Source organism: Oncorhynchus nerka, linkage group LG15 (assembly GCF_034236695.1).
Source record: "Oncorhynchus nerka isolate Pitt River linkage group LG15, Oner_Uvic_2.0, whole genome shotgun sequence".
Lineage (NCBI taxonomy): Eukaryota > Metazoa > Chordata > Actinopteri > Salmoniformes > Salmonidae > Oncorhynchus > Oncorhynchus nerka.
In genome coordinates, this window is record NC_088410.1 from 84,250,593 (window position 1) to 84,269,412 (window position 18,820).

General features: G+C 43.3%; 1 protein-coding gene across 2 annotated transcripts; it reads left to right on the plus strand.

Annotated features, from left to right (window-relative positions):
- The first annotated feature begins 41 nt into the window (after positions 1-41).
- On the plus strand, positions 42-6,347 carry odad1 (outer dynein arm docking complex subunit 1). Of its 2 annotated transcripts, none has more exons than XM_029684242.2 (15): positions 42-170; positions 508-589; positions 696-795; positions 903-1,092; positions 1,187-1,312; positions 1,463-1,576; positions 1,661-1,728; positions 1,916-2,103; positions 2,333-2,467; positions 2,589-2,671; positions 3,731-3,899; positions 4,865-5,028; positions 5,203-5,306; positions 5,389-5,479; positions 5,742-6,347. In XM_029684242.2, the coding sequence occupies exons 2-15, from the start codon at positions 523-525 to the stop codon at positions 5,832-5,834; spliced, it is 1,692 nt and encodes a 563-aa protein (XP_029540102.1). In that variant the 5' UTR covers positions 42-170; positions 508-522; the 3' UTR covers positions 5,835-6,347. The 2 variants fall into 2 exon arrangements, with proteins under 2 accessions (XP_029540102.1, XP_029540103.1); XM_029684243.2 differs by having other exon boundaries at positions 2,336-2,467.
- The last annotated feature ends 12,473 nt before the right edge of the window (positions 6,348-18,820 follow it).

Here is an 18,820-nt window from a genome sequence, read left to right on the forward strand (position 1 = left end):
CAGCAGGTCCCTGTCCCTTCACCGCCCTCTGTGGCCGTTCTCATGTCATCATGTCCTCCTAGAAACGGTTGCTAACAACTCTGGAGAAAGAGGAGTGCAGACAAGCGTGTCGGCATTAAAAGTGGTATCCGTGGCTAATTGCGCGAACTACAATTTTTCAGTTCCTACAGGTAAGTGACTCACTCTGTAGTGTATTAGTCAATTAGCTTACAACACTTGACATAATTTTGTACTTTTTTGGAAGCTGTAATTAAGTCAGAGATGACCTATTTCTAAACAGGGCTGAGTGTCCAGCTAGCTAGCAAGCTTACGTGGTTTGCCATCTAACGTTCGCTAGCTAGCTGCAAATGTTTTGCATATTCCTTTGTGCTTACTTTTCACATGTGAAATGGTAAATCAGGAGGGATAGAAGAATGCCCTTCCTATCATTGTTTGAAGTAGCTAGGATAACATAGATCTGCCGCAAACAAAGTGCAACCACTGATTTGTCTAGCTAATTGTTCCCAGAGTACAATTTAAACCATGCCTCGAGGAAGATCAGCCACCAGTGTCCACTCTGACAGCAGTGACATGGATATTGATGGAATAGGTATAGTATGTGTTTTGTATGACCAGCATAAGGGTTAGCTAATTAATTCGCCAACTAACTTGTTCTCAGAAATGTCAACATTTGCATTTGGTGTACTGTGCTCCAGCGGAAACAGAGATGGGAAAACTGCAAAGACAGTTCCGGATCATGGGGGGAGACCGGTTGGCCTACAGCATCCAGTCTCAAGATCACATACGCAGACAGCGGTGAGTCCACCGGTACACCACACATCACCTTCACAGTGTCTGTGTGTGAAATACAATGTATGAATGTGTATGCTCGGCGTGTCTGTTTTTGTTTGTGTAATATGTAGGCAGGAGATAGAGACGCTTGAGAAGGAACAGGAGGAGCTACAGCGTAGTCTCTGTGTGTCTGAGAGCCTATCCCGGCGGCAGCGGGACACTGAGGATGCCCAGACCCTGCGCTCCATGCTGGAACAGAGGGACGAGGTGGGGGACGAGGTGGAGAGGGAGAGGCAGAGTCAGGCAGAGCTGGAGCAGGAGGTACAGGAGGTTCACACGCACGCACAGCCACACACACATAGAACCTTCACCCCCTTAGTGAGCTGAAGTTTCCATGTCTATGTGCTGGGGCCAGATCTCTAGCATGGAGAGAAAGCTGACAGAGCTGAGGAGAGGCGAGGTCACTGCTACTCTCAGCCAAAAGTCCCAGTCCCGACAAACTCAGAAGGCCTCACGCACCCTGGAGAACAAACTGGATAGAGTGAGTAGCATGTCTTGTCACATTCAGGCCAACACAGAATTGGATAGCACTGTTAAACCTAGTACCACACAGTACTGTAGTACAGCCTGCTGCCTAATATTGTCAAACACTGTCAATGATCCGTTCTCTGTTTTTATTTTCACATCACAGGCCCTCATTCGCTTCAATGAGCAGCTGACTAAAAACAGCCACCTGAGAGAGGACCTGGAGACTCTGCGTGTGGAGCGGGTCCGGTTCCAGCAGCTCCACCGCAGACTGGACAAGGTCAGGGGTCACACTGAGACCAATCAAAATCCAGGGACAGAGAGAGGTCACATGACTCCAGTTAAACCCTGCTTCCTGTTGTAGGAGCTGCAGGAGATCCGGAAAGACATCGGAGATATGGTCAGCCTCTCCACTGCTGCATATGATGTCAGGTGAGATATGAGAGTTGAATGTGTCTGCCTGCTTAATATGTGTAAGAATCCTTACTTACATATTTCAAATGGAGGCTACTGTATTTGTTGCAACCAGTTTGTGAGTGTGCGTTTATCTATGAGTTTGCACATGCACTTAGGTTTCATATGGTAAATATCTATGGCTCGATCTGTCTCTCTGTGCCAGGGTGGAGGCCCAGTCTAAGATGATCATGATGAGGGAGAAGGCAGTAAAGGACCTGTCTCAGTACAGTGCTGAAATGAAGGAGCTGGAGAGGGTGATCGCACACGAACGCCGCCTCAAAGAGTTCATGACCACCAAGTGCAGTGAGAGGAGTGGCCAGGATGAGGGGCAAGAACTGGGCCGCAGGCACGGTATGACTGAGCGTTAGAACACACGCACAGTGACGCACGCATGCTTGTGATGTTTCATTTTGGAGTTTGCTATAACATATATGTGACTTGGGGAGTGATATGTGACTTAAGAGTGATAGAAAAATACTAGAATAAAAGTGAGGATAATGATGAAAAAGATGTTACTACAGATGATGAAAATAATGGTGATGAGGAGGGTGATGAGTATGATGATGGCTGTGTGTTTCAGCAGCAGAGTTGAAGGAACAGAGGAGGTTGGACTCTGGGGAGGAGTCAGTGGACACACTGGAGGAAGTCTTCCATAGGATCCAGAATATCACAGGAGAGGAAGACCTGGACATGCTGGTCACCAGGTTCATCCAAGGTCAGTCCTGACCTTCACACACACATATTAATACAATGCAAACTCCAAACGCTGTCTGTTATTACCTCTGTGTGCAGTTGATATGTGTTAATGCTCCTCTTGTGGTTCTATTGCTGTTTAGTCGAGGATCAGAACTTTGCCCTCTTCAACTATGTGAATGAGCAAAACAACGAGGCTGAAGCTTTGAGGGACCAAATTAACCAGGTCAGTATGAGGTTGCTTACCTTGAGTGCACAGTTCAGTCCTCCATGTATTCTGATTGTGTGCACATGCTGTGTGTGCACTTGCGTTAGTGATGCGCGGGTTGACTCATAACCTGCAGTCACCTCAGTTATATCTGCAGGGCAGGTGGGTTTAGGGTCATGAAATATTGTGTGGATGAGTGGCGGGTGGGTTGAATAAAGAGAAAACAATGCATAAAAAATGTATTAATTTATCATTCTTGTGCTATTCATATCTATAGGCTACAGTGAGGTTTTTTGTTCATCATTTTGATCTGGTGTTAGTGCGTAGCCTAAGCTTCAGGGCCCAACTGTAGCGCGCCAAATACACGGCAATCACCAAATGCTTTCCAGAACTTGGGCAGAAAAGTTCATATCAATCCACTGAGGCAAAAAGGACAATGTCAGAGTTTAATTCAATAAGAGAGAAGCTGCGAAATGGAGAGTTTAAAATCAATAACAGGGAGGGACAGAAAAGTTCTGTAATGTTTGGGAAATATTTGGTGAAAAGATGGAGAGGATGTTAGCAGTGCCGGTCCCTAAACGTCTTTGCTGTGCGAGAGTAGCAGAGTGGAAAGAGAAACAGACATTATCCATGTCAACTAGATGGAAGCATTCATTCTATTGATTTGTGACATTATTCCTGCTAACAAGGTTTATTTAGTCTTCCAGGGAAACAAGTAATGACAGAAGAGAAGCTGCATCCCACTGGGCACACACTGGTTGAATCAACGTTGTTTCCACGTCATCTCAATGAAATTACGTTGGACCAACGTTGAAAGACGTTGAATTGACATCTGTGCCCAGTGGGATGTACAGTATCTTGTTATAGACAAGTTGAATATCAGCCTACCAAAATGTCTGAAATTATAAGCAGAAACATAGGCCTATCGAAAAAGGCTTTTCACTTTATCACATTTAGTCGGGCGGTTGCGGATGGGTTATTAGCAATTACGGGCGGGAGTGGGTGAACAACCAGCTGATCCGCACATTACTAACGTGTGTGTGTGTGTGTGTGTGTGTGTGTGTGTGTGTGTGTCAGACCCAGAGGGAGATGGAGCAGTTTAATGTGAGGGGGCAGCAGCAGAAGCAGCAGCACCATGCTTTGTTGAGAGACATTGATCAGCAACAGAGAGACACAGAGTCTCAGGCACACGAGAATGAAGTCCTGGCCAGCGCTGTGAGCAAGATCCTGGACCAGATAAAGACAGGTACTCTAAACCTCTTTCTCTCTCTCTCTCTATCTCTCTTTCTTTCTCTCTTGGTCTCTCTCGTTCTCTCTGTGTGTCTCTCTCTCTCTGTTTCTCTCTTGTTCTCTCTCTCTTGTTCTCTCTCTTGTTCTCTCTCTGTGTCTCTCTCTCTCTCTGTGTCTCTCTCTGTTTCTCTCTTTCTTTCTCGTTCTCTCTGTGTGTCTCTCTCTGTCTCTCTCTTTCTTTCTCGTTCTCTCTGTGTGTCTCTCCCTGTGTCTCTCTCTGTCTCTTTCTCCTATCACTCTTTTTGTCTCTCTCTCTTGCTCGCTCGCTCACACACACACGTACACACACGTACAGAGCTAAACATACTTACTTTGATACATTACATGTTAGATTTACACAGCGTGTACAAAACATTAAGAACACCTGTTCTTTCCATGAAATAGACTGAATAGGTGAAAGCTATGATTCCTTATTGATGTCACCTGTTAAATCCACTTCAATCAGTGTAGATGAAGGGGAGCAGACAGGTTAAAAATGTATTTTTAAGTCATGAGACAATTGAGACATGGCTTGTGTATGTGTGCCATTCAGAGGGTGAATGGGCAAAATATTTAGGTGCCTTTGAACGGGGTATGGTAGTAAGTGCCAGGTACGGCGGTTTGTGTCAAGAACTACAACGCTGCTGGGTTTTGGACGCTCAACAGTTTCCTGTGTGTATCAAGAATGGTCCACCACCCAAAGGACATCAAGCCAACTTCACACAACTGTGGGAAGCATTGGAGTCAACATGGGCCAGCATCCCGGTGGAATGCTTTTAACACCTTGTAGAGTCCATGCCCCTGACTAATTGAGTCTGTTCTCAATATTAGGAAGATGTTCCTAGTGTTTGATATACTCACTGTATATGATGAAAGGAAAAATTGGCCTTTATACTGAAGTCATAATGTTCTATGTTTGCCTGACTGTTTGTGATGGGGTAGGAGTGAACAGTGTGTTCCATAAGATGGACTGTGATCGCTCAGTGGTGGAGGACTTGCTGGGCTCGTCCTCTGGCATCCGGGAGAACAACATCATGACCTACCTGGGTCTGGTGGAACAGAGGACCAACCAGCTGCTCACCATGCAGGCTTTCCTCAACTCCAGGGTAACTAACATGCACACCCAGAATCACTCCTAATGGCCCATATCAGTCTAGCCTGGCCCCAGATCTGTTGGCAGGACGGCACAAACAGATCTGGCATCAGTCTACTATCGATCTGTATGTGCACGCATATCACAGACTGTACCATGTATGTATCCCTCTCTCTGTTTCTCACAGGATCTCGATAAGGAGTATGACCCAAAAGACCTTGCCCGATTTCTACTCGGTCAGAACCCTGAGATTCCCAGACAAAATATCATCATACAGCCTCCTGTCACTGGGTTGGTACTTTTGTGTTATGATTTGAGCTTATTTACCCTGTGTGGCTGTGTCTTACCTGGTGTGTGTGATTGTGCTCCTCAGGGATGACTATGACACAGAGGAGTCTCCTCTCACTGATGAGGAAGAGCGGCCTCTCTCCCAGGGAGAACTACGCCAGAGAATCATGAAAGGGGTGAGCTATGACAAATATTCACATTCACTTACACCTTAAAACACAGACTTCCTTTACATATCCTTGTACTACAGGATGTTTTTTGTGCAAAATATTTTCTTAATGTTTTCTTTCATCTTGATCACCTACATTATATAATAATGCTGTCACCTACGTAACTAATAAGGCTGTCAGTGAAGTTGAAACCATTATGACGTAATGCACTGTACTTTCAACATCAATGCTTTCTCCTATGTGCCTGTTATATGTACATTTTACACAGGTCCTGCTAAAAGAGGGATCAGTTCGTCACGCAGGACCAAGGAGAAAGATGAGTGGTCCGTCCAACAGCCATCGGCGCTCCCTAGAGGCCTGAGAGGAGCGGCACACAAGGAGACAGATATATCCCGACAGTTTTGTCTAGAAGAGATAAACGCTTGGTCAAAATGTACGCAGCAGTTTAGGATAATTAATGTAGCAGGTTAGGAGAATTAGGTTGAGGTTAGAAGAATTAGGTTAAGGTTAGGATAAGGGTTAGTATTAGGATTAGCCAAAAAATAAATACACTTTTGATGTCAATTTGACAAAACCTATATCCCATCTAGATTTGACCTTTCTAGCCACCCCCACCCGATGAAGGACCTCATCCTAGGAAGAATAGCAGATTTTGTTATCTAGTGTTATCACCTGAATTTCAACCATGATCAAATGACCAAATGTCACAATTTTAGTTATGATTTAATATATGGTAGATAGTATTACTTGTGCTTCTATATCTCATTTTTAATAATATGATGCTGCATCATCATGGTTTGTTACAATATAAGTGTGATTTGTTTAGCTTGAACTAATTAGGTTAGGAGATATAAAGACTTCTCTCAGTCTGGCAGCCAGCTGGTCTTTTGATGTGTCATATGCCATCTGGCTTTGATTATTCAAGTCTGGTCTCAATACATCCCCTGCTGCCCTGCTCTCAGATGCTGAAGTTCTCCAACTGAACACAAGGGGGCACTGCTTTTCCAATCATTGTAGGTTCATTGAAACTTGTTTTACCATTTTCATATCTACAAGTTTGGTCATCAATATTTGTAGGATATGTTTTCTCCCTTTTTCAAATAGATTAGGAACTATATATAACACTTTGTTTTAATCTTTATATTTAAACACCATGTACTCTCCGCTGCAGCCAATGAATCCATACAATATGACAATTAGGAAAGGAGTAGATTTTTTTAAAGAAACTTTTTGTCTGAGGTTATCCAACATAATCAAGAGTCAACAAAGAGTGTTACTTTAGTTAGACTAGCTTTGAAATGGCTCCATGGAATGGTCTCACATGGATTACACACAATTACATTTTTTTGAATTATTTTACCTTTATTTAACTAGGCAAGTCAGTTAAGAACAAATTCATATTTTCAATGACGGCCTAGGAACAGTGGGTTAACTGCCATGTTCAGGGGCAGAATGACAGATTTGTACCTTGTCAGCTTGAGGATTCGAATTTGCAACCTTTCGGTTATTAGTTCAACGCTCTAACCACTAGGCTACCTTGCCGCACCATGCTGACCAGACCAGACCACTCGCATGCGTCCGCCATCGCACGCATGGTGATTTTGTTCACCCACACCAGACGGGATCAGGACAAGCAGGTTGAAATATCAAAATTAACTCTGAACCAACTATATTAATTTGGGGACAGGTTGAAAAGCATTAGACATTTATGGCAATTTAGCTAGCTAGCTTGCTGTTGCTAGCTAATTTGTCCTGGGATATAAACATTGGGTGTTATTTTTACTGAATTACACAAGGTCCTCTACTAGATAATTCATCCACAGGTAAAAGGGTAAACCGAGTTAGTTTTTAGTAATCTCTCCTCTTTCAGGCTCCTCTTTTTCTTTGGATTTTATATGGCGGTTGGCAACCAACTTTAAGGTGCATTACCACCACCAACTGGACTGGAGTGTGGACATCAGTTCGTCTTTCAATTACCCATGTGGGTACATGCTCCTAAAAACCAATGAGGAAATGAGACAGGCGGGACATGCAGCGCGTCAAGCCTCACAAATAGAACCGAGTTCTGTTTTAGTGCCTGGCTACGCAGACCAGTGGGTGCAATAATTTAATAACATTTATTTTGAAACACGAACGGTGTGGTCAGCATGTTACAGTGGGGCAAAAAGTATTTAGTCAGCCACCAATTGTGCAAGTTCTCCCACTTAAAAAGATGAGAGGCCTGTAATTTTCATCATAGGTACACTTAAACTATGACAGACAAAATGAGGGGGGAAAATCCAGAAAATCACATTGTAGGATTTTTTTATGAATTTATTTGCAAATTATGGTGGAAAATAAGTATTTGGTAACCTACAAAAAAACAAGATTTCTGGCTCTCACAGACCTGTAACTTCTTCTTTAAGAGTCTCCTCTGTCCACTCGTTACCTGTATTAATGGCACCTGTTTGAACTTGTTATCAGTATAAAAGACACCTGTCCACAACCTCAAACAGTCACACTCCAAACTCCACTATGGCCAAGACCAAAGAGCTGTCAAAGGACACCAGAAACAAAATTGTAGACCTGCACCAGGCTGGGAAGACTGAATCTGCAATAGGTAAGCAGCTTGGTTTGAAGAAATCAACTGTGGGAGAAATTATTAGGAAATGGAAGACATTCAAGACCACTGATAATCTCCCTCGATCTGGAGCTCCACGCAAGATCTCACCCTGTGGGGTCAAAATGATCACAAGAACGGTGAGCAAAAATCCCAGAACCACACGGGGGGACCTAGTGAATGACCTGCAGAGAGCTGGGACCAAAGAAACAAGGCTTACCATCAGTAACACTACGCCGCCAGGGACTCAAATCCTGCCGTGCCAGATGTGTCCCCCTGCTTAAGCCAGTACATGTCCAGGCCCGTCTGAAGTTCGCTAGAGAGCATTTGGATGATCCAGAAGAAGATTGGGAGAATGTCATATGGTCAGATGAAACCAAAATATAATTTTTTGTAAAAACTCAACTCGTCGTGTTTGGAGGACAAAGAATGCTGAGTTGCATCCAAAAAAAACACCATACCTACTGTGAAGCATGGGGGTGGAAACATCATGCTTTGTGGCTGTCTTTCTGCAAAGGGATCAGGACGACTGATCCGTGTAAAGGAAAGAATGAATGGGGCCATGTATCGTGAGATTTTGAGTGAAAACCTCCTACCATCAGCATGACAATGATCCCAAACACACCGCCAGGGCAATGAAGCAGTGGCTTCGTACGAAGCATTTCAAGGTCCTGGAGTGGCCTAGCCAGTCTCCAGATCTCAACCCCATAGAAAATCTTTGGAGGGAGTTGAAAGTCTGTGTTGCCCAGCAACAGCCCCAAAACATCACTGCTCTAGAGGAGATCTGCATGGAGGAATGGGCTAAAATACCAGCAACAGTGTGTGAAAACCTTGTGAAGACTTACAGAAAACGTTTGACCTCTGTCATTGTCAACAAAGGGTATATAACAAAGTATTGAGAAACTTTTTTGTTATTGACCAAATACTTATTTTCCACAATTTGCAAATAAATTCATTAAAAATCCTACAATGTGATTTTCTGGATTTTTTTTTCTCATTTTGTCTGTAATATTTTTTTTATTTTACTAGGCAAGTCAGTTAAGAACAAATTCTTATTTTCAATGACTGCCTAGGAACAGTGGGTTAACTGCCTGTTCAGGGTCAGAACAACAGATTTGTACCTTGTCAGCTCGGGGATTTGAACTTGCAACCTTCCGGTTACTAGTCCAACGCTCTAACCACTAAGCTACCGCCTCAAGTTGAAGTGTATCTATGATAAATTACAGGCCTCTCATATTTTTAAGTGGGAGAACTTGCACAATTGGTGGCTGACTAAATACTTTTTTGCCCCACTGTATATGCATCTTTCTACTTTTAGGGACATCCTTGTATAAGTGAACGGGGAGGAGACATGTTAAGTCAATGTACAGAAGGTTTATATAGAGACAGATCTGACATACATTACCAGTCAAACTGTAGACACACCTACTCATTCAGGGTTTTTCTTTATTTGTAGAACATTGTATACATTGTAGAATAATAGTGAAGACATCAAAACTATGAAATAACAAAGTGTTAAACAAATCAATATAGAAAGTAGCCACCCTTTGCCTTGATTGACAGCTTTGCACACTCTTGGCATTCTCTCAACCAGCTTCATGAGGAATGCTTTTCTTAAAAGAGGAGCTATGAAAAAAAGGGAGGGCAAGAGAGATGAGATGGAGGCGGTTGTTTGCTTTGAAATCCATCTCTTACTGAGCCCCCTCCACTCCCAACTAAATTCTCTGTGCGCATGGCTCACTTCATTGCCATAGAAACCTTCCCTTTAATAACAACGGAACCTAATTTCCTCCTCCTGACAAATGCTCCAGAGGGGTATCCCACAAAGCAGGATTAATGAATTAGGCAGCTAACTGATAAACATCTACAAATAACTATTGATTTTCTAGTTTAACAAGAAAGCTAAACTTGGATACGTGTTTTTGGTTGTTGGGTCAATTAGACTATTCCCATTTCAAGGTTATCTTTTTTTTTTAAATAGAATGTTTTTTCTAAATATTTCAGCAATTTAACTCATTGATCCTGCTTTGTAGTATTCCCCTCTGATCGCCCTAGGACACCACCTGCACCAGCCAGTCCCAAGGCCCACTTCCTACTCTCTACACCCTACCTACCAGCAGGCCCCCAACGCACTCTCTACGCCCTACCTACCAGCAGGCCCCCACGCACTACCTACCAGCAGGCCCCCACGCACTACCTACCAGCAGGCCCCCACGCACTCTCTACGCCCTACCTACCAGCAGGCCCCCGCGCACTCTCTACGCCCTACCTACCAGCAGGCCCCCACGCACTCTCTACGCCCTACCTACCAGCAGGCCCCCACCGCACTCTCTACGCCCTACCTACCAGCAGGCCCCCACCGCACTCTACGCCCTACCTACCAGCAGGCCCCCACGCACTCTCTACGCCCTACCTACCAGCAGGCCCCCACCGCACTCTCTACGCCCTACCTACCAGCAGGCCCCCACCGCACTCTCTACGCCCTACCTACCAGCAGGCCCCCACCGCACTCTCTACGCCCTACCTACCAGCAGGCCCCCACCACACTCTCTACGCCCTACCTACCAGCAGGCCCCCACCGCACTCTCTACGCCCTACCTACCAGCAGGCCCCCACCGCACTCTCTACGCCCTACCTACCAGCAGGCCCCCACCGCACTCTCTACGCCCTACCTACCAGCAGGCCCCCACCGCACTCTCTACACCCTACCTACCAGCAGGCCCCCACCGCACTCTCTACGCCCTACCTACCAGCAGGCCACCACCGCACTCTACGCCCTACCTACCAGCAGGCCACCACCGCACTCTCTACGCCCTACCTACCAGCAGGCCACCACCGCACTCTCTACGCCCTACCTACCAGCAGGCCACCACCACACTCCCTACGCCCTACCTTCCAGCAGGCCACCACCACACTCTCTACACCCTACCTACCAGCAGGCCACCACCACACTCTCTACACCCTACCTACCAGCAGGCCACCACCACACTCTCTACACCCTACCTACCAGCAGGCCACCACCACACTCTCTACACCCTACCTACCAGCAGGCCACCACCACACTCTCTACACCCTACCTACCAGCAGGCCACCACCACACTCTCTACACCCCTACCTACCAGCAGGCCACCACCACACTCTCTACACCCTACCTACCAGCAGGCCGCCACCACACTCTCTACGCCCTACCTACCAGCAGGCCACCACCACACTCTCTACACCCTACCTACCAGCAGGCCACCACCACACTCTCTACACCCTACCTACCAGCAGGCCGCCACCACACTCTCTACGCCCTACCTACCAGCAGGCCACCACCACACCCCCTACTCTTCCTCTTATCTTTTCACTATTTTCCCCTTCCCTATTTTCTTTATTATTCCTCTCATGCTCTTTCTATTTACTTCTCTACCTTCTGCCCCACTAACTTTTTTTGTGGTATCCTCTGGTTTAAGCTATTCTTCTTACCCTTCATACTTTTTGGGGTTATTTTAGTTCACATCAATGATTGCGATTAGACTCAGTTAAGACATAAAGCAGCAAGTTGGGACTTTCTGAGAAACATGTATACACTCACCAGACCCACAGCTATACACACACACACTATTTATTTATCCCTCTCTCTCTTTCTCTCTCTCTTATCTAAGCTTTCCTAACTGGCTTGTATCCTGTTCATTTGTTACTTTTCTATCTCACCTCCTCTATTCCCTTATTGTCTGTTACAGTCAATGTCCCTTATTGTCTGTTACAGTCAATGTCCCTTATTGTCTGTTACAGTCAATGTCCCTTATCGTCTGTTACAGTCAATGTCCCTTATCGTCTGTTACAGTCAATGTCCCTTATCGTCTGTTACATTCAATGTCCCTTATCGTTTGTTACAGTCAATGTCCCTTATCGTCTGTTACATTCAATGTCCCTTATCGTCTGTTACATTCAATGTCCCTTATCGTCTGTTACATTCAATGTCCCTTATCGTCTGTTACAGTCAATGTCCCTTATCGTCTGTTACAGTCAATGTCCCTTATCGTCTGTTACTGTTGATGTTCCTTATTGTCTGTTACAGTCAGTCCTGTTTTCTACTTGTTTGGTTCTCTTGTCACAGTAGGTCGAGTCAAAATGGCACTTAATTTCTTTACATAATACTTGCATGCAATTTGTCTTTACTTTCCAAATACATTTAGCTAAGTGTATGCTACAACATCTTTTCATCTCACCTTCTAGGATTCAGTGTTTGTATCACATGTTAACAACAAGAGAGTACAATAGCTTTTTATTGCTCAGATAAACCACCTCCCTTCACAAAAAAAACAAAGATTGAGAGACCATTTATTTACAACAACTCTGTGATCTGCACTCTCCACCAGTACCTTAAAAGACTCTCAGCCTTTTCCCTTTTCCATCGCTCTCTCTTTCCTTCTCAGTTTGTTTATTTGGGCATTGTGCCAGGTATTTCCCTAGTCTGCCTGCTGCTCCAGAATGCTACCTCCCCCTTAAGAGCCCAGAGCCCTCCCCTCTCCCCTCCAATTCACCTACTAGTATGTGTTGCCAGGCAACCAGCCGACCAAGAGGTCTGGAGCAGTCACTCTCTCTGACCAATCAGGTTGCAGTGTTTATTTTCAAATAGTTGATTGAACGTTGTCCACAAGCACTGTGTCTTCAGATACCATTTTATTAATGTTCTGTTAAAAGTTTTATCCTCACACTGAAGGGTCAGTTTTCCAGGCTTTCTGTATTTTTGTGGAGATTTTGCGATTACCGCTATCTATCCTTGTTCCACCCTTCATAGACTAAGAAGCACATACAGGCAGTCTACCACTGAGCGGCAGCACTAGCTTACAGCTGCACAGGTCACAGGTCACAAGAATGAAATGCTGCCGGGTAGCAGTTGCTAAGCAATCTAGCTCGTTTACCTGTGGCTCATTTGTGACCGACTTTGTGATTGACACAGATGTCCGGTAATGTGATTATACGTTATATCATTATCAATGCCACTGTTCTGAGTACACTAAAGTCATGATAGTCATCACTTTTCAGTAGTACATGTTCTAAATGAAAAAGCAAGCAATGTTCATATGGTCTCTTGTATAGTGGTGTTCCATCTGCCTATGAGAGGGCGTACATTCATTAAATACTTGTTTGCTCTGGTAGACTTAAAAACCCTCAGTTTGTGGTAAATGTGAGCGGTTGAAATGACAGTCGGCTGGAAACAGATAAAGCCCTGGGTTAGGTTAAACATTAGTCTTGATCAGCCTTCTGAGTTTCAGTTCACTTCATTCTGCCGTGTACAGGAAGTTTCCTCATGAATGATTACAACTGCCCTCCATTTCACAGGCTGCTAAGGGGGTCTCCATTTTGTGTGTCTGAGGAGCCATGTAATTCCCCTGAGCCCCAACTTGTTTATTTCACCATGTGCACTGGAGACCACTGCTTTGTATGAAGGATCCGTATCCCCAGTTAGTACAGATCCAAACGTGTATTCTCTTATTCCTCCTTGCATGGGTCCTTTTATTCCACTTGAGCCTCCCTATCTCTCGGCCAGCCCTGCTCCTTCCTCTATAATTTCTTCGTGCCCTCTCCTCTCGGCTCCCATCAGTCCCTCCCCCACCCTATCCTCTGTCCCTCCTCTTCTCTGCTCTCTGCTTGCTGTGCAGATGGTTCTTTGTTGGTGCTTCATAATAGGGCTGAGGTCAGTGTGGCCTAACATTAACACATGCATACTACTCTGTAGTACACCATCATTTCCCCTTCTATGTTTGCTTATCTACAATGTCTCCGGAACTACAGCGCCACCAACGTTTTAGAATAAACAGAATGTCAGTCTCTCCCTACCTTGGTGATGAGGAAGTAGCCTTATAAACCCTAGATAAAGCTCTAGCCAGTAGTCACCCCACATTTAAACTGTAATGGCTGTGACTAAAAGGAAGATCATGTCTGAGTTACCAACAGTCACAATTGACCTATTACATCAAAAGCTAGTCTAATTTAGACGAGTCGACACATTTCAATCGAGACATGGTAATAGGGGATCTGATCTCCTGGAGAAGGAGATGCGAATGAACCATCTGCCTCACCATTGGTCATAAGAGCCACCATTATTGAGCCAGTAGCCACTCATTCATAGTTCCAACATTATCCTGATTGAGAGAACAAATGGGAGAGTTATTTGCATTTTGCACATAGTAAAATCTGTTCTAATAAAAAAGTAAAAAATTCATTTGAGAGCAAACATCATCCATGGTTTCATTTTTTTTTTTTTTTAAGCTTTACAAAAGAACCCTCAAGGTAAGATTTATGAATGTAGTTGTAGGTTCTGAGGAAAAGGGAGGTGAGGTGGTCCACCAATGAGATGTCTCTGGGCAGCAATTACACAGACCAATAGGCCTCAGTAAAGTGCAGGTAGAGTGAAGGCGGGAAAGCTAAAGGGAGGAGTGCTTAGGAGCAACTCTGAATTAGTGGAAATTTCCACTTTCCTGCAAGGCAGGGGTGTGGGTGGAGCTTGAGATGGAATAAGGTGGTGTACATACACACAGGGCACATGGAGTCATTCCCAGTTCTCCTTACTTTAGCCATTAACCTTTTTCTCTACCACAATCTCAGTAATAAATCTCACTTTATCTATGTATAGGCTACTCCTTTTACCTGCCACAGACTTTTGCACTTGGGGAGCGTGACAAAACACCAAGAATAGAGTACTATAAAAAATACAAAATAACGCTCAGCAGGTAGGCCTATTGGGTTGAAGTATGTTTTGTTTCTCTCCTTGCTCTTCCATCCAGTACTTTTGCCTCTCATTTACCTTTTCTGTCTCATTACAACTATTTTAGTAATAGCCTAAATAAAAGGCGGCATCCATTCTGCAAACTGGTCCACGCTGTACCTGTACTTGTCATTTCGTTCCTCTCTCCTATAATGCTAATTTGACAAAACGAGAGATTTAAATTGATTACATGCTTCAATGTACCTGACACCTTTTAAATAACCAGGACACCTCCATGTAAGGGCCAAAGGGACACATTCCAGGAGGTAGCCAGCCATGAGGTTTTGTATGTTTACAGGCTTAAAGGGAAATGTAAAAAAATATATATAAAAAATCTACTTCATATTCACCATCTCCAGCACCACCCCAAGATCAGTATATGTGAAAGTGGCACGATTCTATGTTTTGTGGAAAAAATAGAGGAAGATAAGCGTTTCCAATGACATCATCGGTGTGCATCATGATTTTATCCAATTATGAGTAGGCATTGCCTACTAATTGCCTATTAATTGGTTGATGAGGACACTGGAAACACATCTTTTTCTATCTTTTTTACTACAAAACACAGAAAAGCCCCATTTTCACATATGTTGATGTTGGGCTGGTGCTGGAGATGCTGGAAATTAAGTTGAACAATTTTGACATTTTTCTTTAAAGGAATCCGAGAATACATCATGCAAGACAAATAACGTTGGTGAAGGTAGCAATCATAGGTCTTTTCATTATTGGACTGGCAGTGGTTCCGGATTTTCTGGAAACCTGGTTTGCCGTTGCTAAAGATAGAGATTTCTGTGCATGTGAATGATTTTTAGCTGCTGGCCAGTGCCCATTCCACTGCCTACGTAGCTGCTGCTCAGTGCTCCGCTGCCACTTCCCTTTCCTTAATCAGTGATGATTATTGCATGTATTCATGTAACTGTGTATGACCAACACCACTGTTGCCACTGATAGCAGAGACTGAGGGGTCCCCGCTGGCACATCCACTGTCTCTGAAATATTGAGGTTCTGTACACTCTGTCACAATATAGAAGTTAACTTATATGTTGTCCTGATTCTCTATTGGATTTGCCTGGGATCCCTAGAAAGCCGTTCAGAGTGTATGGGACACCGCTGTTCAGAAGAATAGAGCCCAGTTAGCCCCCGCCAATTCTTCCAATTATGGGGACCATTCCCCCTCCTAATCCTGATCTCTGCTCTTTGATGCCCCCACCCCTGCTCTCCCCTCAAGCACCGACATTCCATGGATCAGGTTACAGTCTTTTGTCTTCCTGTTTTTCAGGTGTGATTGCGAGTAACTCTTTGTGTTTATTCAGATTTTTGTGAAAATCTGAAGAAGGTTGTGGTGGAGGGGATCCTTGTTGGCCAACCACTCACTTTTGCCTCTCATTCCTAAACTAAAGATCAACTTCTTGAGCACAAAGACTATATGCTCTCTGGTCCAGATGGTTATAAAGATTATCTGTGGCACTGCATCAGTTCATAAATAAATAATAAATAAATAATAGTGTCATAGTATGAAATGGAATACTGCCCATGATTATGAGACCTTCTTCTGCAAACCTAAAATGATGACAGCTCTCACAACAGTAAACAGCATACAGATGTTGCTCTCACTCTCTTCAGTCTCTGCTTGAACTCAGTCTTTTTAAGTGAACCTCTACCTCTAGTAACCTACAGGGACCAGCAGGAGGACATTTCTGGAAAAGGTCCAGTATCTATGGAAACAAGTTGAGGTGGTCGGCATACAAAAGAGAGAGAGAAATGACAGGAAATGATCTCACAAACACTCCCCCTCTCTGATTGCAGGGACTGACTGCTTTTATTAGGCAGTTAGACTGCTTATTTTCTGAATCCGGACTACTACTGTGAAGAGACACTAACACACACTTTCTAAAACACACACACATGTTATTCTTTAATGTAATGTAGTATTATAATATTGTAATGTAATGAGGGAGCAATGTAAATGTGTATAATGCACACTGTTTTGTTTGATGTAATGTTTTTATCTCTGAACCCCCAGGAAGAGTAGCTGCTGCCTTGGCAACAGCTAATGGGGATTCTAATAAACTACTAAATACACACAGAGTGGGATGGTTAGATTGCAGATGTCTGTTTCAGTGTTCTGTGGTCTCCACGTGGTCTTCATTTCTAAAAATGAAAGGAGCACTGGAACTATGTCAGCCTTCATTGAATGCATTTCCTTTGCCATCTTCAATTGATTTTTTAAAAATGTTAATGTGTATCAGTTCATTGATGATCAAGAAATATTGGGAAGTATTTGATTAAAATATTAGTGTTAGTATTTACCAGTTAATTACTATGTAATTTATTTATGTTGGACACAATATTTGTTCTCTTATATTTGTTCCCAGACACAAACCCCAATGGACTGAGATAACCCAGCATCACTCTGACACAGCCCGTTGATCTCTCCATGTAATTATAGCTGCTTGACACCAGTCATAATTACATTTTAGTCAAATGTGGGATTTATGACTGGATGAGCACTCTGAGGCTAAATCAAATTAAGCTTTTGTACGCTAGTGAACCAGCCAGCCAGGCTATTTTACTCTTGAGAGTGCCCTAAAAATAAGGCCTGGGCCTTCATTTAACAATTGTTTGATATTGTTAATATCGAGAGTGCACATGCATGAATCCCTATAATTTATACCTGAGAGTAGGAATATCCAAGCTATGGATATGAAAGATGTAGTAGTGTTAGAAAAAAAAAAAAAATCTCATAAATTGTTGCTCTTGTTACTATATCCTTTTAAAGGTTGTTTCAGTCTAATACAAAATAGGGATGTCCAAGCACATTCATATTTTGGAACAAAAATACTCCCCATTTTGGACCACCAAATCAAAGTTTATTGGTCGCAGGTGCAGCAAAACTCTGTTATCAAATTTGAGGAATTCGCTATCGTATTAGATTCCAATTAAAGGAGGCCATCTCTCAAATATATTGTGTGTACCTGAAGAGAAGCAAATGAAAATACACAGACTTTGACACGAGCTGTTGCAACACAATGTTAATAATCCCCCACTTTTTGTGGGCTGTTAAGCATGTTTAGTGGGATGGCTCTGGGCCTGTGATGCCATGTGTAGCCACTCCCAGTGAGATGAGTGAGAAACAGAACAGAAGAACTGGGCTCACCTTAAATGACCCTGGAGAGAGGAAACAGGCGCGATCTGAGAAATTAAGTATCGTATTTGTTGCCCACCCAACCTTTTTAATAGATGGAAATAATTCATAATAGTACAAATAATTAAAACTGTTCTTAATACCATGATACTAATAAACAACATGTAACATACAGTGCCTTGCACAACTATTTTATTGTGTTACAAAGCGGGATTAAAATTGATTTAATTGTAATTTTTTGTCAACAGTCTATAAACACATGTAATGTTAAAGTGGAAGAAAAATTATATATTTTTTATATATATTTTTTTTAAAGTATAACTAAAATATATTTGTTGCATAAGTATTCAGCTCCCTGAGTCAATACATGTTAGGAATACCTTGGGCATCGATTACAGCTATATGTCTTCTTGGGTAAGTGTATAAGAGCTTTGCACACCTGGATTGTGCAATATTTGCCCATTATTATTTTCTAAATTCTTTAAGCTCTTTCAAGTCTTGCCATAGATTTTCAAGCAGATTTTAAGTCAAAACTGTAACTTGGCCACTCAGGAACAGGAAGAAGCAGGTTTTCCAGTAGGATTTTGCCTGTGCCATCCCGTTTCTTTTTATGCTGGAGTACTCCCCAGTATTTTCCAATGCCAAGCATACCTATACCATGATGCAGCCACCACCATGCTTAAAAATAAGGAAGCAGTTACTCAGTGATGTGCTATGTTGGATTTGCTCCAAATATAAGGTTTTGCATTTAGGCCAAAAGTGTATTCCTTTGCAGTGTATTTTTGCATATAAGATGCATGTTTTCAAATATTTGTCTTCTTCTTTTCACTCTGTCATTTAAGTCAT

Coding starts and splice junctions, on each gene's coding strand:
- odad1 (XM_029684242.2), top strand. CDS start 523: ATGCCTCGAGGAAGATCAGCCACCAGTGTCCACTCTGACAGCAGTGAC. Junction 3,900..4,864: donor CCTGGACCAGATAAAGACAG/GTACTCTAAACC, acceptor GTGATGGGGTAG/GAGTGAACAGTGTGTTCCAT. Junction 5,480..5,741: donor GCCAGAGAATCATGAAAGGG/GTGAGCTATGAC, acceptor CATTTTACACAG/GTCCTGCTAAAAGAGGGATC.